Source organism: Haliotis rufescens, unplaced genomic scaffold, assembly GCF_023055435.1.
Source record: "Haliotis rufescens isolate VD_foot unplaced genomic scaffold, xgHalRufe1.0.p SCAF_5, whole genome shotgun sequence".
Classification (NCBI taxonomy): Eukaryota; Metazoa; Mollusca; class Gastropoda; order Lepetellida; family Haliotidae; genus Haliotis; species Haliotis rufescens.
This window is the reverse complement of record NW_025964223.1, coordinates 2,918,467-2,945,861: the sequence shown is the minus strand read 5'-3', so window position 1 is coordinate 2,945,861 and position 27,395 is coordinate 2,918,467. Positions and strand designations below refer to the sequence as shown.

Here is a 27,395-nt window from a genome sequence, read left to right as displayed (position 1 = left end):
AAGTAATAATCAAGCCATATCACACATTCAACCTCATGAATGGGCTTCACATATTGTACCAAGGCAACAACTATGAAGCAGATACCACTGTTCATATACAACAAGTCCAAAGCTCATTTCGAACTAGTGGGTATGTAAAAACTAGATTTGGGGATTGAACACCAAATCTGTCTAGACTGTAACTACTAGTGGCCGTGTCTATGCCTACTAGGGGTCGAGAAGAAAGGAACACTAAAACAGTCCCAGACACAATTGGGACGAGGTAAAGGCAGACGAAACGGAAAAGACGAAATAGAAAGAAATGAATAAAGAAGGAGAATCCAATAAAAACCTGGAATCATGAATCTGACGTAAGCATGTTTGAATCATAGAATACTTTGAAAGAGGGACGACTACAAGGACCCCTTGACCTGCCATGATTGACCTCTATCAGTGGTTTGAAGAGCAACAAAGGTGGCAAGGTGTCTCCGGTGTTACTGTGGGCAGGGGGTAAACAGTTGTGGGGAGGGGCCTGACAGGAAACAGATTCACCCCCATGCAATGCAAGCGATCCTATATTACAGTACCGTTACATGCCCGCCGGCCGGCCAGCCGTGGGGCAGGCCGGTGAGACCGACATACTAACACACTGACCCACTGTGTCTGCCCCACTGCCACTATGTACAGTCAAAGATTTGCAGATTTATCACGCTTACAAAACTCATTGTTCATGTCAAGCGGCAGCCACTCAAGTTACGTTTTAACCAGCTCCCTATGAGTCAATGTTTATAAAGAATGCAGCAGTTGAAGAAACAGTAACATGAGCAAGTGCAGTGCACATGTAAGGCTGAGCGTGCATGCGAGGTGGCTGCCGCTGGTGGTGCTGCTGCAACACGTGGTGCTGCAACTGACGGCTTGCTGCTGCATCTGCGCAGACATTTACCCACTGTCAAAACAGGTGCCCTGTTTGCAGTCAGCATCCCAACCAACTCCTCTCCTTTGCTCAGACACAAACGGCTGAATATTTTGCATGTGTATTGAAGAGGTGAAGGTCACGCTTTCCCCGAGAGTCGGCTCCCAGTTATTCACTCCTATGAATCCTGCTATTAATGTTACACCTCACCTCTCAACTTCATACATTATGTTAATGATAATTTATTCCACATTGTAACTTTGAGCCTGGCAATTTCAATCCGGAATGTCACATGGCATCCTTGAACAGCCCAAAGTGGCCTTCAAAATTTATCCAGAAAATATCTCATTTTCTGCCTGTTTGTAGATACTCTAATGCCTGACAAAGAAACCATCTCACCACACATGAAATGCAAAACTAATAATTTCTAAATATATATTCCTTTGAAATTGACAGGTAATGATAGGCTTGGATGATCTATTGATGAATTATGCTCTTCCTTGTACAAGAAAATTAGACAGCAATGTGCTTTTTATCACAGCGCAAGTTACATCTGACAAAATTACAGTTTTCAGTCTGCATGCTTCCACAGAATCAATTACCAGCTAGTATTGATCTGTCCTGCCTCAGAATAGTTTGACCACAGTAGTGGCTGGGCTATTAATAGACTGTCGGACACTAAAACTGGCGGTAACACTAGCTCACAGATACCTATGCAGCTACACCGAGATCATTTCAGCATAACAGCAAATTTCTTCACAAAATGCATTAGTATGGTTGGAGCATGCATCGATGTTTGCAGACATGGCCCCTAATCCGCTGACAGCCCTCTGTGCGAGGCAGACGAGTTGAGCTGCATAGGAAATTATAATGCAGCATTGGAGGGCATTCACCCTCTGATCTGATGGCTCTCTTCTCCCACTGTCGGCAGACGCAACCTAATTTGGGGTCTCGCATATTCAGAATGGTGGCTTGGCAGACTCGAGGGCTGGCTTTGAACAAGCATGAAATCTGTAGTGTCAAGTATTGGCCGGCTGATATTCTGTTTCTTACTGTACACCATGTACACAAATACTTGGTTTAACCTAGTCCACCGACTGACATTGAATTAAACACTTGCATCACTGCATGTAAATATTGCCGCAGCAAAAACTCCACTGCTTGAGAGGGAAACAAGAAAACATTGATTTTTGGAAACTTTTTCCATTGTTTTTACAGCTTTAGACAGCCTAACCATTCTACCATCTCTAAGTGAACAATGTGAAACCTGGCAAGAAGTAAAATGATCTTGAAGGTGTTGACAGTCGCAATTCGTTTGTTCCACTATCAACCCGAACATATTCAAATGTGTGTACTATGCTGACAAAGCAGACGAATGGGATATATACATTTTGAAACACCTACATTTAAGTTGTAACAGGCTTGAGATGTGATCTATTTAAACCAGCACAAATGTTAATGTTGTATCCAAACCTCCTTATATCTGATCTAAACGACAATCCATACTGGCCAGATCAAAGAAACATCAACAGCAGATGCTTCAACAACAACCATAAAAGACCCAGTGCCCCAAACCAGTCAGGGAATTCACCATCGGTTTGTTTGTACAGCAGTCCCCCATCGGATCATTTTACATGGCTATCCTTAAGCCCTGCCACTAGTCATAATTTGACCGAATTGCTTCCTGCCAATACAGCATCCATCAGGTCAATCCAACAAAGCAAGCAACCTGCATCTTTTGACCGAATTCCACCATGCATATATTAGCCTAAATCAAACACCTCAGAGCAGAGGTGTTAGTCTGGTGGACTGGGCCGAACGGACATAAGGCAACTGCCTATGCTGCAGGTCGTTGGCCCTGATGGCGATGTTGCTTCAGAAATAGATTAGCTGAAGAGTAAGTCGAAATAGGTGGTGATAGTCATGTACGCCATCTGCTTAGCGACACCTGGCAGAAGGAAAAGTTGGAGTAGACATGCTCCACTCATAATGAGGATTCTTTACCCAAAATAGATCTTACCAGGTCAGGAGAGTTTTTTCAGTATGCAAGAAATATTTGTTACTGTATTCAAAGGAATGTACAACTGTGATGAGTTTCCCAGTTCCAGAAGATGCAGCTGAACTGGACTGAACTTGGTACTATATTTACCGCTTGTCAACATCTTTAGACAAATGTCTTAACTGAAGGAATTCAGTTTTCAACTGGAGTAGAACAGAAAACTTGAAATACCATTGACAACAATCTGTTTACGAAACATGTTTTAAATTCCTTCACATTGTTTTTCATTGGGTATGAACATTACAGAAAGGTTATCTTGGGTGCTGCTGAGTTCAATCACAATGTAGTCTCAAACAGCAGATGTCAATATTATTGAGCTGAACGGCTGCGTGTGGCAACTGACCATCCTATCAAGGGATGCTACTTTCCTGTCAACATGCCACATTCAATTCATAGCCAATTAGTCATCTTTGCCAATTACCTGCCAAGCATGTAGCTTCGGCCTGGGCCCCGGCATGCTGTGTTGTGTGGACATCCATAAATTCCTACCTAAATTGAACTGGTAATGAAATGACAAAAGTGGAAAATTCTTTCCATCAGTTGATAAATGTGACTGGTGCTATTTATTTTCAAAATAAACGAGACAGGAAGGGAATGCCCCCATAACCAGAACCTGTTGGATATCAGTGATGGGACTTTGGTAGATTGTCTGCCCCACAGCTTTCATCGGCCACAGTAACACCTTGTTGTCATGTTAGCATATTTTACGTTTGTCATTCCGGGCATCTTTATCACCTTTGTCAGACCTAGTTCACCTGCGGATAGGACAAAGCAGAGGTGTCCCAATCTTCATAACAGGAAGCATAAAGCCGCGATTCTGACACCCATGATCATACACCTTTCTATTCCATCATTGTGTGATGTGATGATTGCTGATACCGTATTCGACGTAGTAAGCGCCCAGGGCACTCTCAAAATTACAAATACGGGGCTGTTATTAGAATATAATTTTGGTGGGAGAAAAAACAAAGTAGAAAGATTGTAAGTTTCGTGGCTTATCCTGACAGCTTGAAATGATACAAAAGAAAAGTCTGTGCACATTATAAACGACAGATATATTTCCCAGAATTGAATTGCCCATAATTAAGGGTGCTTAATGCATATAACACACGAGTTTGTATTATACACGAATAGATAAGCGTACATTGATCAATCGGAAGGGGTGCTAACTAGGATTGTTCACTAGGATTGTTCACTAGCCAATATATTAGCAAATATCGCCCTAGGCGCTTATTACACCAAATACAATAATACAAGTTTAACAGAGCAGGTGAAACTATTTGGCCTTTTGGCCTCATTAAAGCAATATCAAGCCTGGAAACACACGGAAAAGAGTTCTTAACTTCTTACATACCGTATTCACCGTACTTAGCACCTCAAGCACTTTGAAAGTTTACAATAGGGGGCATTTATTAGAACCATACACATTGGGTTAAATTATTGCCCAAGATCGAGCAGTAGGGAACAAACGTAGTATAAACTTTGATGAAAACTTAAACCTTTTGGATAATAGTTTCAAGGCGGTGATAAAACCCTTCAACACTGTTATTTGTTGTGAAAACAATTGGTTAAACAAACAAGAAAATATTGACTGTCATGTAAATTTTCGGTCTTAGTCGGGGTCGCTTATAAAAGATTACTTACTGATTTGTAATAAATATTCAGATGTAAGGCACTTCTTGTTTAAATCTAAATTAATCTGATAAATGATTATTTCAAAAACCGTCACAGAGAAATATTTAGTCTACTTTTTTAAACTAATGAACCAGGTAACATAAAAATAATCTGCTTTCATGTACACCTCATATAAATCTGAAATACTTATTGATAATCCTAGGTCATAACATAACACATTGTATTGTTATCCTGACAAATTATGTATCTGTTCATATAGTTTATAGAATATTGTCTATGTCACTACATGAAAAGTTTGTGCAATAAGATCTTGTATCTATGCCTTGCAGTTGGTAAGGGGGTGCCTATTGGAGCCTGGAGGTTAATACGTTGGATAAGGTATGGGCAACTGAATCTGGATCAGGGCTTATGCTGTCCGGCACCAGGTGTGCCTGACCCAGACCTAATAACATGCTGATGTGATGCAGCTTGAATACTGCTTGTCTGCCGTGATAAACTCTCACATGTACATGCATACAAAATGTATGTATTCTGTGTCTACAGAAACACCTGGTTTGGGACCATGAATGAGTATAATTCTGTTGGTAGTCTGCAACATAGCCTTGCTCCAACTGAAGCAGTACTGAAAGATACGTCCATGGAAGTGTAGTAATTCTATCCTCCTAATAGGCAAGTGTACATAGGTCAACAGTAAGGACTCCAGTTTCTTTTAGGAACAACTTGTTCTTATTATTTACATAATCTTGAAATTATGATTTAAACTAATATTTATCGCCTTAGAGACTTGTGCAAGTCTATCTGCAATACTACAGCTGTGTCACAGTGGTCTGTCACCTGGACATGCACAAGTATCTAAGGCAATGATTACTAGTTTATATACTTATTTCTAGATTATATAAGAACAACTTCTCCCCATAAAAGACTGGCATCATTGGACTGTTCGCATATATCTAGACTTGCCAATTATAAGGATAGCAATACAAACAACCATGGACTTATATTTGAGTAAATACACGTCAGTGGCACATCAGGGTACGATGATGACACACGAACAGCCAGTCTGAGTTGAGGCGATTTCTCTTATTTGAATTGAGCAGCCATTTTGTGATATTCTGCACTGGGATCCCTTGGGGTGATTAATAGAACTGGGTACTTTGAATATGCTTTCAGAATATCTGAATTATAAAATGATGACTACATGGCCATGTGAAACGTGGCCTAACTCCGCACAACCCAATACAGGAGTGAGCGAGTGAGTTTAGGGTAACCCTGAAGAGACCACATACTTTCTATCACTGACAAGGATTCTTAACCTCCATCATAAATTTCTAACACTTCCTAGGACTGCATCAATTTCAGACTTCACGGGGAGGATGTTCTTAAACGACATCTCTACTGGTCTAGCTGACTTTGCATGTCAGGGACTATCATGAAAGTCCTCCAACTGTGCCACACATAATCCAGAAGAACATCGTATGAAATATTGACAATAGTGCTTCCCACCATGCTGGCTTGGCCAAGATGAGGGATGTCCTCGATAGAGATTTTAATAATCTCATGCAGGTGCAAATTAAGCTTGAAATACTTGTCAATAATACTGATATTAATATTGAATATGATGGCCACCCCATATCATGTCTAATGACAAATGGTCAATCTGTTCACACACCATCAACCCAGCAAAATGGCAGGCCTAGGGTGAACCTGTGTTGTTTCACGTACACCAGCACTGGTCACTGGCGAACTAGAACTAGTAGCGTGGGTTCACTTGGGAGAGTGAACACTGGCTGACACCTAGGAAAGGTCGGTCAGTTGCTCAGGACAGAGGGGGAGAGGGAGAGGGAGGGGAAGGGGTCATCTATCAGTTGGTCAAACAAGGGGACAACACAGGAAATGAAAGAGAAAGGAATCTTTGCTTTTGTTCTCCAGGGAACCTCCATCTCACCCTCATTTGTATTCATTAGCCTGATTATGTAGTAGATCATACGAAATTACTAAGTTTTTTTCCAATCGTTGAATGAAGTTGACATGCAATCTGAAATATTTATCATAGATTATCCCAGGTCATAACATAATATTTTGTATTGGTATTTAGTGTTGTAATCCTGACTTATCATGTATCTGTTTATATAGTTGATAGACTGTTGTCACTGTTTCTACATCTAACTTTGGCACAATAAAGCTTGTATCTTTTTGTACCTTTCATGTACCTTTGGGGTGTTCTCATAATGTGTATAAAAGACATAGGCATAGCATTAAGGGAAGTTTCTAAGCTAAAAATATTTCTGTAAAGCCAATCCAAAAGAAAGAATATCATTGTTAGCAAAGAATTATCAAGTGTTCGTTTACAAATTTACACAATAAATAATTTTTTTCAAAGTTCATTTAAGTTATATTCTGTTAAACATCCTAATTACCTATGTTTATGTTTCATCCAAGCTAATACTCAACTTAACTCAATTTTCAAACCAGATGGATTTAACCAAGGCAAGAAACCAAAGAAAGAGGATTATTCAATTTTGCAGGTTGAAAAGCCATTTGAGGATTCCTTCAGGTGACAGGCTGGCCTGCCAATCAAGGCCAGTCAAGACAACTGAGGAAGGTCAGGAGTTCACATGCTCGCTTCTTCATCAACCTTAGCTAGCAGCCATCTTGAAGTTTCCTGGCCCTTGCTTTTTGACCCTATTTAGGTCATGTTTCCCCCTCAATTGGACACATGGTCAGCCTTGTTTGATTAACACAGCTTTTTCTTGGTCAGTGTTTTCAATACCCACTGACCAGTGGCCAGACTAAACAAAAGGGGAAATTTCAGCCACATGGAGGGTTGAGTAGGCCTGTATTCCTGGTCCAGATACCAGGCTAGAAGTATTGATTTTCAACTCTTTCAAACCTAGGCAGACTATTCAGACATAATTCTAGAATATTGATGAATTCAATTTCCTCCATGTTGATCACCCAGTGGCTTGGTTTCAAGGCTATCAGGGTTTGTTTTTAAACACAACTCAACTGTGGATCCAGGATTTTCAACAAAATATTTTTTTTAAAAAGGAGGGGAGGGTTGGGGAGGTTCCATTTTTGCCAGTGCTAACTTCAGGGTGTTTCCCATCCAAAAGCCTACCCCCTATATCACAATCACTATATGTAAACCAGTATTAATAATTTTACTTTAAACACCAAATCAAATTGTTATCATGGTAGGAAATGAAATGTGCATATAAAATGTCACCCTCATCAAGTTGAAGATCATTTAATGGAGACCAAGTTGACTTACGGATTTCAACTTCATTGTTCCCTTCTGCAATGTTTCAGTTTTTGTTTGATAAATGTACGAGCTTCTATACCGAAACACTGAAGTTGACATCAATACACTCGTTGATACTACAGGTCCTAAATGACACTGAATGTCATCATTTAATATCACAGTTTTCTTACAATTTTAATGAAGAAAATGCACAACCCTATATCCATAGCTACACAATTTCCTTGTCCTGGCAAGAACATGGCCTGAAATTGCCTTAGGTGTAATAACTGTAGACGAGACAAAAGCAGCTTGTAGTATTCTAATAATAATATTGCCTCGAAAACATCCACAAATTGGCAATGCAACGTCAAATTACGATGGCTACATGCATCTTGGCTCGATAGCAGGGTTTTCTTGAAGCTAAGCCCATAGCACAGTGACACACATCCAAGCAGGAAGCCTCCTCCTTACATTGATTTTTATACCCATTAGAGAATAAAGAATTCACTGTGAGGGTCTCGTGCTCATACTGGAAGACAACAGCCAGAAGGTTCTCTATTACAAAGTGTCATAGACATCTGTTTCATGTGGGTCATTGCTCTCAATGCCATTATTAATGTTTTGCTGTTTGTCACATGGAAATATGGATTTTAACTTCTTGTGCATCAAAATGCATGCATGTGCAGAGCCTTACAAAACCATCAACCTTGCTTGAGTAGGACTATTGAGACATTTCTCATAAAAAGGCAAATTTCAGCAATTAATGGTTTGGAAAGTGTCAGCGAACAGATCAAGTCGAGATTGCTTTAACAGAGAAGGAGACTAACATCTAGTCTCTGAAATGAACATATTTTAAAGAAAAAACAGTTGTTAAATTATAGTTATAAAATATAATAAAAAGGAGCACAGAGACTTTCCTTATTTTCAGGTACTGCAGTAATCTAGACTTGCCAAACATTTTAGACTTGCATGGGCTGTATTGGATATATTTGTTTTTGTTTCAGGGTCTGTATGACAGACTAACAGAGCAGGTAAAATGGCCTTTTGTTCCTCAGTTACTTCTTCAACTCACTGGCCAGAAGCCATACATGAAATGAGAATGGTAAGATGTGTGGTTTGCTCTACCTGAAGCATGCATGAATATGAATCGTGACAATATCATTATGCTGCTTTCAGATCAATACAACAGTTTGAAAACCGTAAAGCCATGGGGAAAACTGGGATCACTCAAGACTTGCAGGGAATCTTCTTAATTGAAAATTATCGACAATGCTGCAAAACACAGGCGGTGCACAAAAGCAACCGCCTTCACAAGCCAGTCTTAGTCCTGTTCAGCCACCATGAATGTTAAGCGCATGAGACTCACTGCCCTATCAGCATCCCACATAGTATTTTGAATAAATCGATGCCAGATCCATTGACGGCAATCTACCAGTCAGTGAGGCACTGAATAAACACATCGATCGACTTGGTACTCAATAAACTCAACAGGCAGACAGTACTAGAGGCAGTAGTACTTATGCACTAGAGAGTGAACAGGCGTGCAGTGATGCGCCGGTCACTGTCCCTCGCTGTAGTGCATATGCATGCAATATGCAACTGTTGGCAAATGCTACCACGATGAATGAATTTAGATGAATAGGATTCAGACTGATAGCTATCTCTTTGTTCCCCAAAACTTAAATTTACAATCGGCATTCAGTCTTCAAACTGAAGACAGTATTTTCTTCCGGTTTGTGGTGTAGTATTTTAATCCAAGGACCTTTTTAATATTTTGTTATTATTATTGTGCAATAGTACGACCCATGACCATCAACCTTATTTTTAAATATGACTACACTTCCTTTTAAGAGCTTGTTCAGAATTTTTGAAAATTGCAATTTCCACATACCAATATCAGTATGTCATAAGCAATTTCTGTACAAGTTCGTATAGGTTTCATCTCATGTAAATATGACACAAAGCTGTACCCAAGTGGTGCTGCAATAGGCAAAGTCATGTCTACAATAAATGCTGACTGACAAGCCAGTATCACGAGATTTCTGTACCAGCCTGTACCAGATGGGTACACATGCAGATGCACAGTACAAAGATTAACACAACAACAAAACACCAGTGGGAACAATAGACAATTAAGACACAATGACCCGTGTTGTGTTACATCACAATACTAATGAAGACCTATTCAGTTACTGAAACATGAACTAAAGACACCGAAGCCTAAAGCAATCAGCCAAGCACTGCTAATTAGTCCAGGGATGCCACATTACTTCAAGGGTGGGAGTGGTAAAGGGGGTTGGTTTATTATGTAATGTAGATCCCTAAAGCTAAACCCTGACCCTGCCATCTGCCAGCCATGTGGCCACTGGCTCTCCCTAAACCTTTATTATGTTAAGGGGACAGAGAGAGAATTGAGGCCTGGCCTGGCCTGGCCATAATCGCTTGCTGCATATGTCAGTTTTATGAGGCATAATCAGACATCCTCCCCCATGTATCACCAGCTGCCAAATTTGATGCCAATTTACTCCAATTACAGGTCACTTCCTTGTATGGATGTGGACATGAGATATAGGTGTTATCACACCAAGTATGTAACTGTCTCAAGTTTTAGGCGTGTTTGGGCTCTCCTTAAAGACATCCTTAGTGACATGATAAAGATGGTTATTAAGATTACAGACAAATTAGTAAATTTATTTAACTAAACCAAACCATCTTTTATAATAAAGTTTTGCTAATGATGATGAAACATTCCCACCATTGCCATCCAGGGTCAGACAGGCCACTGTCCTGATATTTGGTGTCAAATTGAAGGACAACTTGTTTTCTCCTTGTCTGAATTGAGCAGTGGACTAGCTCAACTTAAATCGTAAACGTGCTCATCCAGAACCAGTAATATACTATTAAATCTATAAACAACAGTTTTAGAAATCAAGGGGGTCCTCGTGTTTGCTCCTATGGCATTTGAATGTAGAAACCTACAAGGACCCCTTGACTTAATTTTTGGAAACTTACTCATAGCATACATACTTTTTTAGAGGACCCATGAAGATCCGGGGTAGAATAGGTCTTCAGCAACCCATGCTTGCCTAAAAAGGCGACTATGCTTGTCGTAAGAGGCGACTAACGGGATTGGGTGGTCAGGCTCGCTGACTTAGTTGATGCATGTCATCAATCCCATTTGCGTGGATCTATGCTCATGATATCAATCACTGGATTGTCTGGTCCAGACTTGATTATTTACAGACTGCTGTCATATAGCTGGAATATTGCTGAGTGCGGCATTAAACAACAAACCAAGCAACATTTTTTAGAGATTGAACCAATACCAATAGGTGCAAGAAATTTATTTAAAGAAATTCAGCTACACTGATATCCATGCACTCAGGTCACAACAGATACCATACCGCTATCTTCCTGGTACAGTAAACTACCTTGACATTTCAACATGGATCATATTTAATCATCAACTTTCCTCTGGATACATATTTAGTGTGTTCGTTCATAGTGACAGTTTGTGTCCTGTCTTCATTTCAAAGATGTGGACAGCTGAATTATTTGGGGAGTTGTGCCATGCAGACCATACTGGCTGCTGGTATCAGCACGCCTGTATGGTTGATAAGGATCAGTGGTGGTGGAGCTGGGGTGGTGGTGGGGGGGTCACAGATGGTCATCAAGATAGATGACAGTCAGCAGCCATCTTGAATATGTAACTACCCCCAAGCCAAACACCAACCAACAATATAACAATCTCATCCATCACTGGCTATTTCCCATCAAGCTGTGAAATTAATTAATTTGAACATTACCAGGCATTGAATGAGAGCACAGGGATTGAACCACGACTAAATGGAATATCTTTAAAATAAGAAAATACATAATATTGTTTGTTATTTAACGCCAAGCTCAGCAATATTCCAGCAATATGACGGCAGTCTGTAAATAATCGAGCCTGGACCAGGCAATCCAGTAATCAACATCATGAGCATCGACCCACGCAAATGGGATATGATGACATGCATCAACCAAGTCAGCGAACCTGACCGCCGGAGCCTCTTACGACAAGCAAAGTCGCCTTTTACGGCAAGTATGGGTTGCTGGAGACCGAACTTCAATTCTGGCATCAGGTTGGTTGTAGGAATTCCTTCCTAATTAGTAACACAGAATGATCTAGTGTTAAGTTCCACTCGCAAGCCTGCATATGAGTTTCAGTTGGCCATTGGTCACTAACAATTTGTGACAAATGAACCTCTGTACTAACTGCCTTGATCATTACTAGACACATTCCCACATGATAGTTTCCATTATTGAATGGCATAAATCCATTAGTGTTATCAACCATAACTGCAGCTACATTACCATAAGCATGTACAAAGGTTCTGGCATAACGACCCATCTACTACTTAGCTAGGATGACCATTGTGGGTCAGTGGCTGCCCATCTGGAAACTATCACAGCCACCATTACAAGTATTCCTTCAGACAAGCTGTACAAATAGCCATTAGGAGTGTCCACATCACTTGTGTGACCATGCTTGCTACCTTCAAGAATTCATGCCAATACAAGCATGAGCCTACCAGGTTATCAAATTACATGGCACTTTTACCTGAAGATATGAGGATGTTCTTCTATCTATATTGTTTTAGTTATCATAACAGACCTATTTCATTCCATTACTTGCAAAGAATGACTTTCATGCTAAAACAAATCCATTTTCCATTTCTACTTTGTGATGGTATAACAGTGAAACATAATTCTAGAGCACTCCAACTTACATGTTACAGTTTCATTTTCACCCAGACAGATCCCATTTACTTCTGGAATTCAGAAATAAATGTTCTCTCAAGCACACAAACTAACGGCAAAATTGCTGACTGCACAGAAAAAGACACTTTTACCAATTCAATCAGTCTGCCTGCACACAAATAGTGGCCATTAGTCACGAATCCCTCTGATAAGTCAGAAAGTCATCGGATTTCATAGCAATGATGATATAATCATCGTAAAAAACAAAATCACTGATCAACACTGCCTAATTTTCATGACATTTTTTGGCAAGCTCAACTAGTAACTCTTTTCATTTGCTCCTGACTTGGTATCTCTGCTCTGGGAATTTAATCACACTGCACCACAGACTAAAACTGGGACTATCTGTAATTGCAGGCAGCAAAAGACCAATCTCTATTTCCTGCTGCCCGGTCTCAGAAGATTCTAAAGCCAAACTAATCTTAGCCCCATCCTGCCCCTCTGTAATCATCCTCAGCATCATCTGTCTGTCTCCCCCTCTTTCCACCACCCCAGGTCCCCCTTCCCATTATCCCAGCTACAGACTTCTCACATTCCATAATACACTGCTCTAACCTTTCAAGGCAGACATGACCTCTGACCTTCTGGGGCCATCTTCACTAACTGTGACCCCATCTATGGTGTTTCGAGGCCATGCGACTGATTGGCACAGCCCAGTGCAAAGCAGGATATGGTCAAACCCCTGATTAGCGGCTATTGTTCATTATAATGTGAAATTAGACGTCCACCCATAGACTTTGGCCACAATAAAGTGGACAGTCCAGAGTGGCAGTTGGGTATCATCCATCAAACCTGCCTGACAGTGTTATGATACAAGGCGATACTCGAAACTTGCACATGCGATACAGTGATTTGGTCTGAAAGCTGCAATTGTGCTTCCCTATCTCCTGGTGGTTGAAGCCAATTGGTTATGCAGATGCCCACTGAGATTTTGACTGATTGAAACATCAACTGACCAGAGACAGATTAGGTTAGGCTGCCTGAATGTCTCGAAGCGATAACAGCCGAAATGGCCGACAGGTCTAGGAGAGTTTATCCTTCGTTCATGCCTACGTTACAAGGAAGTGTCATCAGAAAATTAGATGACGATCATGAATTCCATATCTGGAGGAATCATTGAAATACAGATTTCCACCAAAATTCAATGTTTTCACCCACTAACAATTTTAGCCCACTAGTCCTCATAATGATAACACATGGCAAAACCCTTAAAAAGGAAAAATTTCTACTTGCTGTTTGGCAAGGACTATGGGACTAGTGCCAATTTCTAACGCTGACAAGATCCAAAAACTTTTAGAGACACTGTTCAAAACAGATAATATACATGACAAAAGTACCTACAGTCTTCAGGAACATCTTCAAAGGGAATTGCTAAAAAACACTTCTTTGCTTTGATGACATTAACTCTAACAAGCTTGATCATTAACACTTACTTAATTGTCGAAAGATAAAACCAATATTTATCTGAAAATGAAATGTACACAGACTGAATGGCGAGTTGTAAATCCCAATTACCTAGCTACAAGTATTTGACAAGTGGTCTTGACTCCAAGTCATCAATTTCAGTGTCAACACACCGAGATTTCAGACAGGCTGACAGCCCACCAGCATGTTACGTATGGATGTAATCAACATGGTAGACACACAATGTCAACTGACAGGTCAAATACAGATTCCACCAATCAATGACGATCATTAGTAAAAAGACATTCATAGCCGTCAAAATTATGCATAGATAATGTTCATCTGTCACCAAGCCCAGCCAATGACATGAACACCAAATCAAGTACTGACATATTCCACAATAATCAAGCTTTTCTTTTTCATTCACAGAGGGCATGACCTCTGCATTCACCGAGTGCCTTTCTCATTTGCTCGATAAATACCCACAGTATGACTAGGGCTGGAAAAGCAAACGGCTCCATACACCGCCATTTTCAAACAGACTTCGCCGTATCGCTAGTGTGCATGTTGAAAAGCAGGTTGTTGCCTAAATTAAATCCTAAGTGACAGTTAGTGCCATGCAATCTTTAAGCCCAGAAAAACTAAATGTTGTGGTTCCGTATTCATGGCACAGAAAATGAGGGTTGGTAGGAAGGCAGAAGTGTCTTTTTTCAGTCAAGGATATGTTCGCTTGAAATAACTTTCAATCCAGTTTAGAAGTTGCTGGAGAGCCAGTTGGCACCATCAGCTATGATCAGTGTAGATAGGGATGTCTTGTTACGTTATATTTAAACATCGATAAATCTTAATCAGTTTTCCTTATTTGTTTCTTACAAGCAACAAACCAGCTCTTCCTATCTCATACAATCTTCAGTAATTATTCAAACAATCACATCTATTGACATGAAAATATTGGTACCCTTTTCAATAAAGAAATCAATCTCAAATCACTCTTATTTCATTCTAGGGGCCCTAGATCACATACCGGTACATTTATTAATCATGCACAAGAGAAAAAAAATTCATCAATGTTTTTATCAGTATAAACTTGATAAAACCTATTTTGTATCAAGTTATCAATCTCAGCTGAAAGATAGTGACTAATGTGAACAATCCTTGTCGAGACAACGAAAATCCTAACAGATGGCTTCTGTGTGAACAAACTGGCAAAAAGAGCAGTCTCTGACCTGATGATCAATAATTAAGAAGCCATTATCGGTTTAAAATACCATTGCAGTAGCAGTGTCAATGACCGATGCAGTCATAATCCATTCAAAGAATTTCCACATTGTCTTTCTGTAAATTCTTGTACACAAACCTGACCAAGAAATAATTAATATTTGAACAACTCACTCGGCCAGTGAAGCCATGGAGGCAATTATTTTCACTCATACAAACTACTGAAAATATTTTCCTGTCAGGTAAAGTCTTATCTAAATAAACATTATAAAGCTTCAATCTTATCAATACAATTGTAATACATATACAAATATTGAATGATTACCAAGCCGTGGAATTTTCCAAGAAGAGGTTTTTCGCTGAATGTTATTGTTATTGGCAATACCATGTTGCTACTTCGCTGACAATGACGTATTCAGTTGTTCGTAATATCAAAATTGACTGTCATAACGTCCAGCTGTTGTGACCTACATTGAATGACAAGTGCTGTTTACCGAGTATCACTCCTACACAACCAATGAAAACCCTTTGACTACGTCTCACAGTTACTTCCGTTATACAAGCTGCATACTCTAGGGTGTCGAAATTGACGCCCTCAGCTTCAAAACATGTTTACCATCTCATTAAGATATACATAAACTTGAGAAACAAAGAACACAAAATTTTAACTTAACCCTCATGATCCTTGAAAACACTTAACACAAAAACAGTTCCTTCAACAAAGCATCACATTTATAACTTATAAATTGGGTATCAAAAATGATTTAGTGTTGGTGGGAGTAACCAATTCACAGCGACTCAAAGTCTCGCTCCAAAATTGTTGATTGTTTGTATAAAAGTGCATTAAATGTTGAGCTGGCCGTCACAAAACCTGACGTTTTATGGAGCAGGAGGAGTTGCTATATGCATGTATATGTATGGCATTTCTGCCATGTGAGAGAGGGCTATCTACTGATGAGGGTGGTGTTGGGTTACACCTCCTGTGAAGGCTGTGTAGACATTGAGGAGTGTGCCGGGTTGGAATTCCACTAAGCTACACGTGGTATACTGCGTATCTACATGTACATCTAATGTAATAGCCCCAGGCTAGCTAAACATATAACATGGATTCATGCGTGGTGTGCATCAACATTTGTCATATCTGATATACTGTGGCTGTTATGCTGGCAGACATCTTAGCTTATCAAACATAATCTGTTCCAACATTTCAAAATACCATTCAGGGAATGAAACAAACTGAATAAGACTGCTACCATTAATTATGAGATAATGACCCTTAATTACATTAAATGACACTTTAATGACATATATATATATATATCAGGTCTCATTCGACAGGATTGTGATTAGTGATTAGTTCTGTAACAATAATCTTTTGTTTATCACATCCGATGCACATGTTTAGAAAAATACGCCTCTCAGATGTTTACTTGTTGACCGCAAAATTCCGAACAAAAAATTCCAGTCATGTTATAACACGTGGGTGTCACATAAGTACATGTCAAAATACTTGCCGAGTGCATCATAACATACATTTCTATAGATGCTGTTTTCCTAATGATAAGCCACAGCCAACAGACCCTTTCCCCGGCCCATCCCAGGTCACAGTGGAAGGTTCAGTAGTGGTTTCCACATGACCGACTCTAGCCTACACTCCACCAACCAACATGGCTTAGAAGTATGTAGGTTACATAGTTCGTAGTATTTACTGCATTAGCTACTTGAAGCATTATCTCTTGATTCTTCGCCTGACTTGCCTCTGACACCAGGTCAAAGTGTCACTTCACAGCATCAAGTAGAAAGATGTGAAATTCCAAGAGATATCGAACGTTGTTACAATTTCTGCAACTGTGTTGATATTTGAATTTTCAAATTAAATTCTTGCAAATTCAGAATATGCAACAGGGAATTGTTGCTAGGAAGGCTATGAAAATAATGGCATTTTCTTCACAACAGATTGGTGATGAAACATGCACATGATTTGATGCAACGGTTTACCGTTCTATTTTTAGCAGGAATTTCATAAATTTTAGCTGATAGACCAGCAAGTAAAGTGGCACCAAAAAGGGAAATATGTCATGTATTGCCAAAGAGATGAAATGAAAAAACAGTCAGGACCCCACAACAACCACTGCTGGCAAAATAAGACATGACATTAATAAATTTACAGTAAATACATAGAAATCATTTTAACTTTAATGAAACCTGCCTCTGAATTATTGTTTGAAGCAATGTATTTGACTTCAGTAAAAATATTTTGCCTTCAATCATTGACATTCCTTAGCAGATGGGGCAAAAATAAGATTTACATTTCGGCCAAAAACTATTTAAAAAAAAGGAAGAAAAAGTTTAAGAAATGTTTGAGGAGGCCAATCCAATCGCAAAATTCCCTGGCTACAAACAGCAAACAATGATAATGTCATGACCCTTCGAAACAGAGAAAGCAATAAATCCCAGATCTTGGACAATTCTATTGTCATAACTCAGGTAAACAAGAAATCATTTACGATACCATTACATGAAATACGACACTAGAACATAAGTCTAATGGCCTAATGAGGGAAGTATAGTTCAACAACCTGACAACTATGACATGCCGAAATATAAAATGCAGTTATGTCATAAATTAATACAGCAGTAAATGTAACTATAAATTTGATGAACTTGACGACCGAACTGGCTTTGTTCCACATCAACAAAGGTAGTGTCATCCGGGTGAATCTACCCATGACAAACAATGACTCATTTTATCCCTCAGTAGGATTGCCAAGGGGTCACACAGCATTAAGTCAACCATTACTGTTACTTAAGCTTGTTAGTTGTCAAAATATAGACAAGTGACAACTAATTACTGACCTGATTTACTTACCTTGGTAAAACAACCAACCAATTTGAAATCTAAACATGTCAAATACCCTGCTTTGTTTACACTACTGCTGAATAGCAAGTGCAATGGTACTTGTTATGGTATGTGATTTTTCATAAACATTCTTACAAGTGTAACATTTTCAAACAATGCATGAATAGCGTCCACTGAACGGTCAAATGTCCTTCATGGTACTGACCACAACAGATGAAATATCAATATTATTGTGAATAATATACATGTAGATCTACTGATATCAATATCATTGTATCAACATATTGTCATAGTGGCACGTCTGAGGTGGAAATAAATATTTGTCAAATGTGAATAAACTTACGTGATTCCAATGACGATTGGTGCCCTCAGGTAACTTTTTCCATCTTTTCACTAACAATACACAAGCATTGCAGATTTCGCCACTTCTCTCTTCACGAATTCGGAAGCATTTCTCAAACTCTGCTTCATACTTGTTACTGTCAGTGAATCGGGAGCTAGATGATTTTGCTCTACAAATGCAACATCCATTGATGCTGCGGTAGATTTTTGGCTTGTGGAAACTAAACATGATGCTTGCCTATGGTAATTTCCACACCTGAAATTTACAATGCACAGCCTTAGACACAGCCTCATCCAACTAAAATACTACATCGAAGTGGTGAAATGACACTTGTAGTTCATTATGATTCACAAAATGAATCAAACGCCCACAGATTTGGGTTACTCACACCACCGGCTCACGCGTCGAGCAGCACTATCATAATGAAATTCACATTCCCAGGCATTCTACTTCACATAACACATTTCGTCTGTCCATCTGCAGATATTGACAGTATCGCCACTGACAAGTCACCTCTTAGTACAATTAGTATCTGAGACTTCGAGTTCAACGCCCTAAGTAAGTTCACCTGGTACGCTCGCGATAAAATCATGAGCCCAAAGTGTGCTCGACAAACAACACCCGTTCTAACACACTTACCGTAACAATGTATGATAATTCGATGGTCAGTAATTTGTCTATTTCAAATTGACATTTGTCAATAACACAGACTAACTACATCCAAACTGAAGAGTTACGCAAAACCCAACTGCTGCGCTGGTAAGGATGAACTTAAACTGACCTAGCTTAGGAGATTCCGGCTAAATTTATACACCATCTCATTTTCATGATTTATGCAGCCGTCACTGGGTCACAGCAAATGCATCCGCCGAGAAAGGTCTCGGTTGTTTAGAAGCCGACATCCTACAATCTGGACCACAAAATATATCAACAAAATATGTTACTGATAGAATAAATGATTGTTCTTTCACTCTGAATCTCATGAGGGTGATGTCATGTTGATGAAAGGGTACATTTTACCGCCGAAAAGACGAACAAAGGACCGTCTTTGTGACGCGCAGCTCAAATCGTGTACATGCTTGTGCCACGAGGCTTCTCACCCACGTTCAAAAGTTATGACAGTCACCCATTTTCATTGACACTTGTTTGAAAGTTGTTTTTCACACTATTTTCAATCAAAAATTCTAATATCATCCATTATTTTCGCGTTCCACACCCACTTTCAGTAACGGGAAAAACTTTTTGAAGTGAGCTAACGATCAAACAAGGTCAACATACGCAGTTCAAAAATTTGCTGTAACTTCACCTACCAAAGATACAGATCGTTTCAATAAATGAAAATATGTTGTAAACTGACAAATATATCCCGAATGAATGTTGTCACTTACCGATTTGACGACTGAACTGGGATCACAGATTTTTTCTCTGTCTTATTTCAAGTTGCCACGACCCTCGCTTCTCAGCTGTTCAATGAATGCGCATGTGCGGGGCTTTTGTAATGCAAATTACGACTTCCCACACTCACGCCCTGACAGACATGAAAAATATGAAAATACACGATGTCACTTGATCAGACTTCTACCACACACTTTTCTTACCAAATGAATGTTATTCCAAACGTTGTTAGACAATATAAATATGCCGTTTTTGATATAAACGTGACCTCTTTCGCCGCGTGTTGATAGGCTCTGCGCCTTATATGGTCATGTTCACTTTTCCTTACAACTGATATGAGCAGCCGAACAATCACTAAATGGCCGAAATCCTCCTACGAAATAGACACACCGACAGCGGTTACGACATATCTGATTAAATTACAAAGATGACAACTTCCAATACACATTTATAAAATATATTTACATTTATATCAAAGCTGTCCATGGTCAACCAACATCTAATTATCGTGTAAATTGCTCATTTTGACAATATATTTAGGGAGGCGTGGCTACATGTCATGTAAAGGGAAACAACTCGTATCGTTTTATCAGTTTCGGCTTGCGCACATTTAGAGAATACACTATATTAATATCCATGTTCGATCCACTTTGACGCAAATATATACTTCTTTATACTAATAGGTTTAGGTATTGTAGCTTAAAATCGAACTCCAATATGAATTTAGAAACATAAATGCACCACTGGGTGAAAATAGTTAAGGTAAATATCGCCTAAATTACTCGTCAGAATATATCTGATTATCAAATTACTGCTTTGAATTGCGACAGTGCTATAGTATAAGTTATATTGAAAATTAACTGATTTACCATATATTTGTAAGCAACATACTTTCAGATAGACGTATTTGTGTGGGCAATTGAAACTGATGCTTGCTGACTCGATGTTTATTAGCTGTCGTTAACAATGTTATCGAATAAGATAATCTGAATTGCTTTCGTAAGTTAATAATTCATTTTCTGCATATATACACTACATATTATTTAAATTATTATTTTATTTAAAGAAAAGGCATAATCAAAGTGACATTAGAGCGAATGCCTCTTTAGAGCAGAAAGAGTTGTTTCCCTTGAAAATATACACAACAAATGCTCGTTTCGAACCCGTGAGCATACAAAAAATTATTTTGGTTTTCCAAATAAGGAAAGAGAAACGTCTAACCATACACACACGGTTCTTACAGACTAAACGACGAAATGTATTTTTAAATAATAATGTGTTCATATTCCAGTCACACACACCCCCACACCCCCACACCACCACCTTTTCTCTCAACCACTCCCACACCACCCCTCCTCCAACCATTCAACATTAAAACGTTGAACTATGTTCTATCTTGTTAAGTAAGGTTGAGGATGACGGATATTATATAGGTTGAGAGTTATATGATATTTAGTAGATCAATACGTGTATATTTTACCGCTGCCGTTATTGAAAGTAGCTACCCGTTCATATACGTGTCTTTTTCTTGTCACGTGGTAGTATCTGTGCGATGTCCATGTGATAACATCAAGTTGACGAGTGCCTAATGTCAACTCATGGCAAAAACCAGCTCGAAACGAGTCACCAGCGAACTGCTTACGGAGGAAGGGAGATAATCAACAGATAACCACAGAACCTATACCAATCAATCAGATCCTCCATTTGTCTCGTGATACCAAACATACTGAAACTGCATGGTGCTATTTATACTTTTTAAACATTTGGGATATTAATAAAAATTATGATAAAATTAATAAAACAATATTCCAACGACACAAATACAAGATTTTCATATATAAACACCTGAATGAAATAATTTTAACCCGGGCCCATTGATGTAGCACGCTTATTTCGTTTTTAATGTTAAAAGTGCGGTCATTTACATCTAACAAGCACGCAATGTACGAAAACCATGCGCATGAAAGATTACCCTCGTTCCCATTTCAAGTCAGTTCTCACGACAAGCATGGAGGACAGGGATGTATTTTCATTTGAATTCTTCACAGGTGTTCATACGAAAAAAATAATCAAAAAAGAAAGAAAAAATCACTTGACAAATGACAAGCGGGGGCACATCTTTTTTGGCAAAGGGATTTGCGAGTTATAATACTATTTTTATTAGGTCAGAGTTTCACTTTTTGATGTATAAACGAGTGGAACCGGGCTATTGCACCACCTAATGGTAGTGCACGTCATGGCGGCAATAAAATCAGATCGTAATGTAATTTTAAAAATGTATATGCCGCCGACGATTGACATGCGTCCCACCGAAACTGTTGAGGACGAAATTCATGTCTTGCTATATTGTCCCGTCTACAGCGGGGCACGCGAAGAGCTCATTTGAAAATTTGACATGGCAAACATTTTTTTTAATGATCTGTGATATTCAAAACGTTTGTTTTATTTTATCATCATGCGATATGTATACTGTAACGGCCAAAACCTGCTGTGTTATTTTGAAACAGAGGAAGTAAGTCCTTCATAATCTTTTTTAATATAAGCATTACAACTTATCTATTTTTTCTTATTTAACATGTGTGTACATCTTATATAATCATGTAAAACTTACTCAGAGATCATATACCGGTGTATGGTCTCTGATTTATTCAAAGCTCTTATCCCTCCGTTTTACATATTTTGTCTACCATTTTTAAATTTGTAATTGGAATTATACTTAAACAATCTTGTCTGTCTGCGTTCAGGAATCGTGTAACTGTATTGAAAAGTCACCAAATGAGTTCCTCGTGTTATAATACGTGTACCTGTAGTGTACCCGGTCACCTATAACATTTCCGAATGTATAGATGTCATGTATGCTTCCAAACTGTGGGAGAGAAATCCGATCTGCAACTATCATGAAGAACAAACAAAGAAATATTTGACGTAAAATACAAAGCCACAATGATGTGAGCGGCTTATTCTCCGCGTGGACAAGGGACGGTGCGGTAGTCTAGTGGTGAAAGTGTCAGCTCGAAAGCCCGGGTTCGATACCCCACATGGGTACAATGTGTGAAGCCCATTTCTGGTGTCCCCCGCCGTGATATTGCTGGAATATTGCTTAAAAAACGGCGTAAAACAATATTCACATCCACTCACGCGTGGTTACGGAAGTATGCGCAGCAAGAAACAGGTTCCGCAGGTCTTTTATGCTAGATAGTGCTTGCGTTCTTTTTCTAAGCCCTGCCGACCCAACGGTACCTGTGTTGACCAAGCCATGACGCAAGGTCACCTTGGCTGACCAGTGTTAGAACGTGTTAACTGATTTCGTCACACTTCGGTTGCCCTAAGTTGCCCTTACCCACGGAACCCCGGGGGTGCGGTCCTCCAGTTCGCAGCCTCCGAGTGACGTCATCGGCATAGAACTATAGTTTCATTTATTGAATCAGTCAGGAACAAAAACATTTTGATGGATATATACTTATTTGTTTGTTTGTTGTTTAACGGCGCACTCAGCAATATTTCAGGTATGACAGCGGTCTGGAAATAATCGAGTCAGGGCCAGACAATCCAGTGACTGACATCATGAGCATCGATCCACGTAGTTTGGATACGATGACATGCATCAACCTAGTCTGCGAGCCTCCCCATCCGATCCCGTTAGTCGCTTCTTACGACAAGCATGGGTTGCTAGAGAGAGAGAGAGAGAGGGGGGGGGGGGGGGGGGGTATACTATGATATGACACACTTTCCATCAAGCCACTCGCTCCAGTTAGTCGCCATAGGCTGCTGCGAACCTATTCTAACCCCGATTAGAGGAAATACGGTAACTGACGTCATTCTCCTGCGCGTTAACGTTGTTTGTATTCCGAGCATCAAACCGCTTGCACCAATCCCTCGTCCACCTTCTACTTGTCAGAAAATATAAACATCAAAATAACCCTCCTGCAGAACCTGCCATGCAGTTGGTCACGAACTCTAGGCTTAATGAAGCCTTCACTGTGACTATTTCCCGACCACGCGCGACGCATAATGCAGGAAATACGACGGTTCTTTGTTAAAAATCAAGATTAGAATTTATGGATGTCAACTTCTTTTTTATGAGGAACACAACGTTTCGGAGTATATACTTACTTACTCCTTCATGTGAATTATGAAAAAGTTCACATCCATAAATTCTCTTCCTTATGATGTGTATCACTTCAAAATGCCTTTAAAAGACTAGATTTGCGTTGTTTCCTATATAGATTATGTTTCTGTAAATAGATATTGTGAAAGTGCATTAATTATGTCTTCTAGACAATTCTGTTTTTTCTTAGAATTTTGCTTGACAGCACTGTATGCTGATGACGCTAGACACTTCCAGTCGTTGTAGTATTTACGCATGCAACGTCACTTCTAGATTTCTATATAAAATTACCCTATATATATTACAGCCAGAGTATAAAATAACTGAAATCTTCACATAGGATACTTACAAAACGCCCAAACATTTCAGTACATTCAGTACATGACACGGTTATATTTTTATACTTTTTACAATTCTTGGAGAAATAAAGTAAACAGTTCAATATCCTGTGGTCACAATGCATAAACAACGATGAACCCATTGATTATATATAGAATACTAAACGATATTCCGTGTAATACCAATTTTATGAAACGATCGAGTGAATAGTTGTGGTATCTGACGAGCGAAAGCGAGTCAAATACCACAACTATTCACGAGTTTCATACAATTTGTTTTACACGGGAGCGAGTTTAGTATTTTATTTATTACTTGCCATTTATAACGTTTTTTAGAATTATGCTGTTGAGTGTGAATAGGCTGACACCTACACGACCCACGGCATAATCCAATTGAGTTCAACATAATAATACTTCAAACACGTCAAAAGTTGAAACGTTTGAACTTAATACCATACAACGGTCTATCTTCAGAATTCAGGCGTCCGTTCTAAAAACTATCGTAGACTAAGGTTATCGCAACTCACATACTTTAACTTAGAACGACTGTCGTTGCGCTACAATACGATCGCCTTGTGGAACGGGGCCTTGCGCCTCAAAGTTTACAATCACGTCACTGTACTCGATGACGTAATTTGTGGAATTTTGTTGCAAGATCCATCGGCGAAACAATGCCATGTGACGTCAGCCTAGCAACAAGGTTGCTGGGGTCATCGAGTGTGCATAAGTGATCTATCATTCCGAGAGTACATCAGCACGCGTTTTGGTATTATACAATGTGTAATACAGCTGTACGTTTATTAAACGAGTGATCTCTTCACGGGCAAGTAATAAATAATCGTTAAAATTAGAGAATCGTTAGATATCACTGTTCTGTGTCTCAAACGACATAAAAAAATAAGCAAATCCAAGACCGAGACAATTCTAGAAATGTGTGCATATATTTTAACGAAAAATAGTATCCATTTTGTTATAGTAATATAGATCTATTCAGTTTTAGGTATAAAATAAAATGAAACGGCAATTCATGGACACTGTTTATATGAACTTATAACATTGACTATTACGCCCCCCAAAAATACGTACATGTTGCAGTTACATTTACATTTCATATTGTAACACTTGTCCAAATTAAAGAAATATCGTATACGACACTATAATCTTATCAAATACATATGTAAACAATGTTCAAACAAACAAGAGATTATCAAAGGTTCATACATGTTGTGGCCTATATCTACGTATGATATTACATTGAACAAATATCAAAAGTGAAAGTTCACCTCAAAGAAATTACCAAACATGTACAACAATGTTGACGTATGACATCACTACCGGTGACCGACTTTTACGAAATGGCGTGTTCACTGTCAACAGTACGCGGGACTTTACGAGGGGACTTTCGTTGATTCAGGGATTGTATATACATAAATGTGACATGTAAGTAATCAGAAACATTCTCACAATCTATGTACTGTTATATGTTGTTATAGTTTTGATTCAAACCAACGGAAATAGTCAGAAATTCCGATAAATACCGTTGTCGTTGTGTGCAATTTTGCGTCAGTCATGGCGTCACACAGGACGGAAACTTTGACAATTTCTGTTGAAAATATCCTATCATTGCAATGTATCTATTTTTATTTTTTCCTACGATTCTCTTCCTATGTATATTCTGGAATTGTTGAGCCAATGTATTCAACGAATAGACGAATAGTTCAAAATGGGAGAAAATGCTACACTGTAAAATCTGAATTTGCTTTGTTTACATTTCAAACAATTGCAGTTTTTCGAGCACAGCTTTCGTTTTCAGACCTAATTTATTTTGCTTGATTTCATCGAGACACTTTGTATAAGTGACAAAGACCATTTGTCATTTGATTCTAAAATGTATGAGGAATAGGAGGATGTATGTATCGCAGCTGAGGTTGAAATGTACGTCATGTTACAGGCGTCTAATAACCGGTATACACGAAATGTGATTTTGTAAACACTATCCAATATGGCTGAAAGTTCACTTGGGCGTTCGTGTTTGCGTATCTTCCAAAACATTCTAAACGATTCTAGGGTTATTGGCGACGTTTTGGATTGATCATGAGCGAACCTTTGATAATCTCCTGTTTGTTTGAACATTGTTTACATTAGAATTGATAGGTTTATAGTGTCGAATACGGTATTTCTTGCCTTTGGTCAAGTGTTACAAGATGAAATGTAAATGTAACTGCAGCATGTACGTATTTCTTGGGATGTGTAATAGTCAATATTATAAGTTCATATAACCAATGTCCACGCATAGCCGTTTCATTTTATTTCATCACTGAAACTGAATATATTACTTTAAACAAAATGGATATTTTTCGTTCAAATATATGTACACAATAAAGAATTGTCTTGATCTTGGAATTGTTTTTTTTATGTCGTTTGATACACAGAACAGTGATATCTAACGATTCGCCAGGTGCGCGTTTGTCACAAACAATTTACGAATTATTCCTCACGCTTTGCATTAAATAATCAATGGGTTCATTCATTCTTCAATATTGTGATCACAGGATATTAAACTGTTTACTATATTTCTCCAGGAATTGTAAAAGTTAAAAAATAAAACTCATGCCATGTACCCCGTTGGTTCAGCTTTCTTCGCATCTTTTTATTGTGTAATTCTGAGACGAGATGAAGAGAAATAATAACGTAATAATGAACAAATATATGTCCAATATTGAATATAATTTTGGTTGTTTTGAAATATACTTTTGGGTATTTCATTACGTAAATTGATGCCAAACCGGTGCGTGTCTTGTCCAATGAAGATACACGATAAACTTACTAATTGTTTATATATTCAATACATTATTTACTAGGTGAAAGCAGTCATTTATGTTGTGTCGAAAAAGCATCAAATTCAGTTTTACACATCGAGATTTCCCATACCATAAACGAAAATTAGGGGAGATATATATTAATCAAAATACCAGTGTCGTCTTTCTCCGACATTATAAAAGACATAAAACCAGCCGTGACGTCAACTAGAATGGTGTTATTTTCTTTGTATTTCATTACATTTGATGATAAGGCTAGTAGTGCTCCATTAATAATAGT

At 38.7% G+C, this 27,395-nt stretch overlaps 1 protein-coding gene across 2 annotated transcripts in view; it reads right to left on the bottom strand.

Annotated features, from left to right (window-relative positions):
• Nucleotides 1–20,128, bottom strand: part of LOC124133525 (SIN3-HDAC complex-associated factor-like) — a 33,337-nt gene extending 13,209 nt beyond the window's left edge. Inside the window, exons 1-2 of one of the 2 annotated variants that reach the window (XM_046497937.2) lie at nucleotides 19,844–20,128; nucleotides 18,456–18,710 (exon numbers count right to left, since the gene is read on the bottom strand). In XM_046497937.2, the coding sequence (XP_046353893.1) occupies nucleotides 18,456–18,683 (228 nt within the window). In that variant the 5' untranslated portion in view covers nucleotides 18,684–18,710; nucleotides 19,844–20,128. Of the gene's footprint in view, nucleotides 1–18,455; nucleotides 18,711–19,094; nucleotides 19,240–19,843 lie in introns of those variants that run through there. The other variant, XM_046497936.2, reaches the window with a different exon arrangement.
• Nucleotides 20,129–27,395: the final 7,267 nt, after the last annotated feature.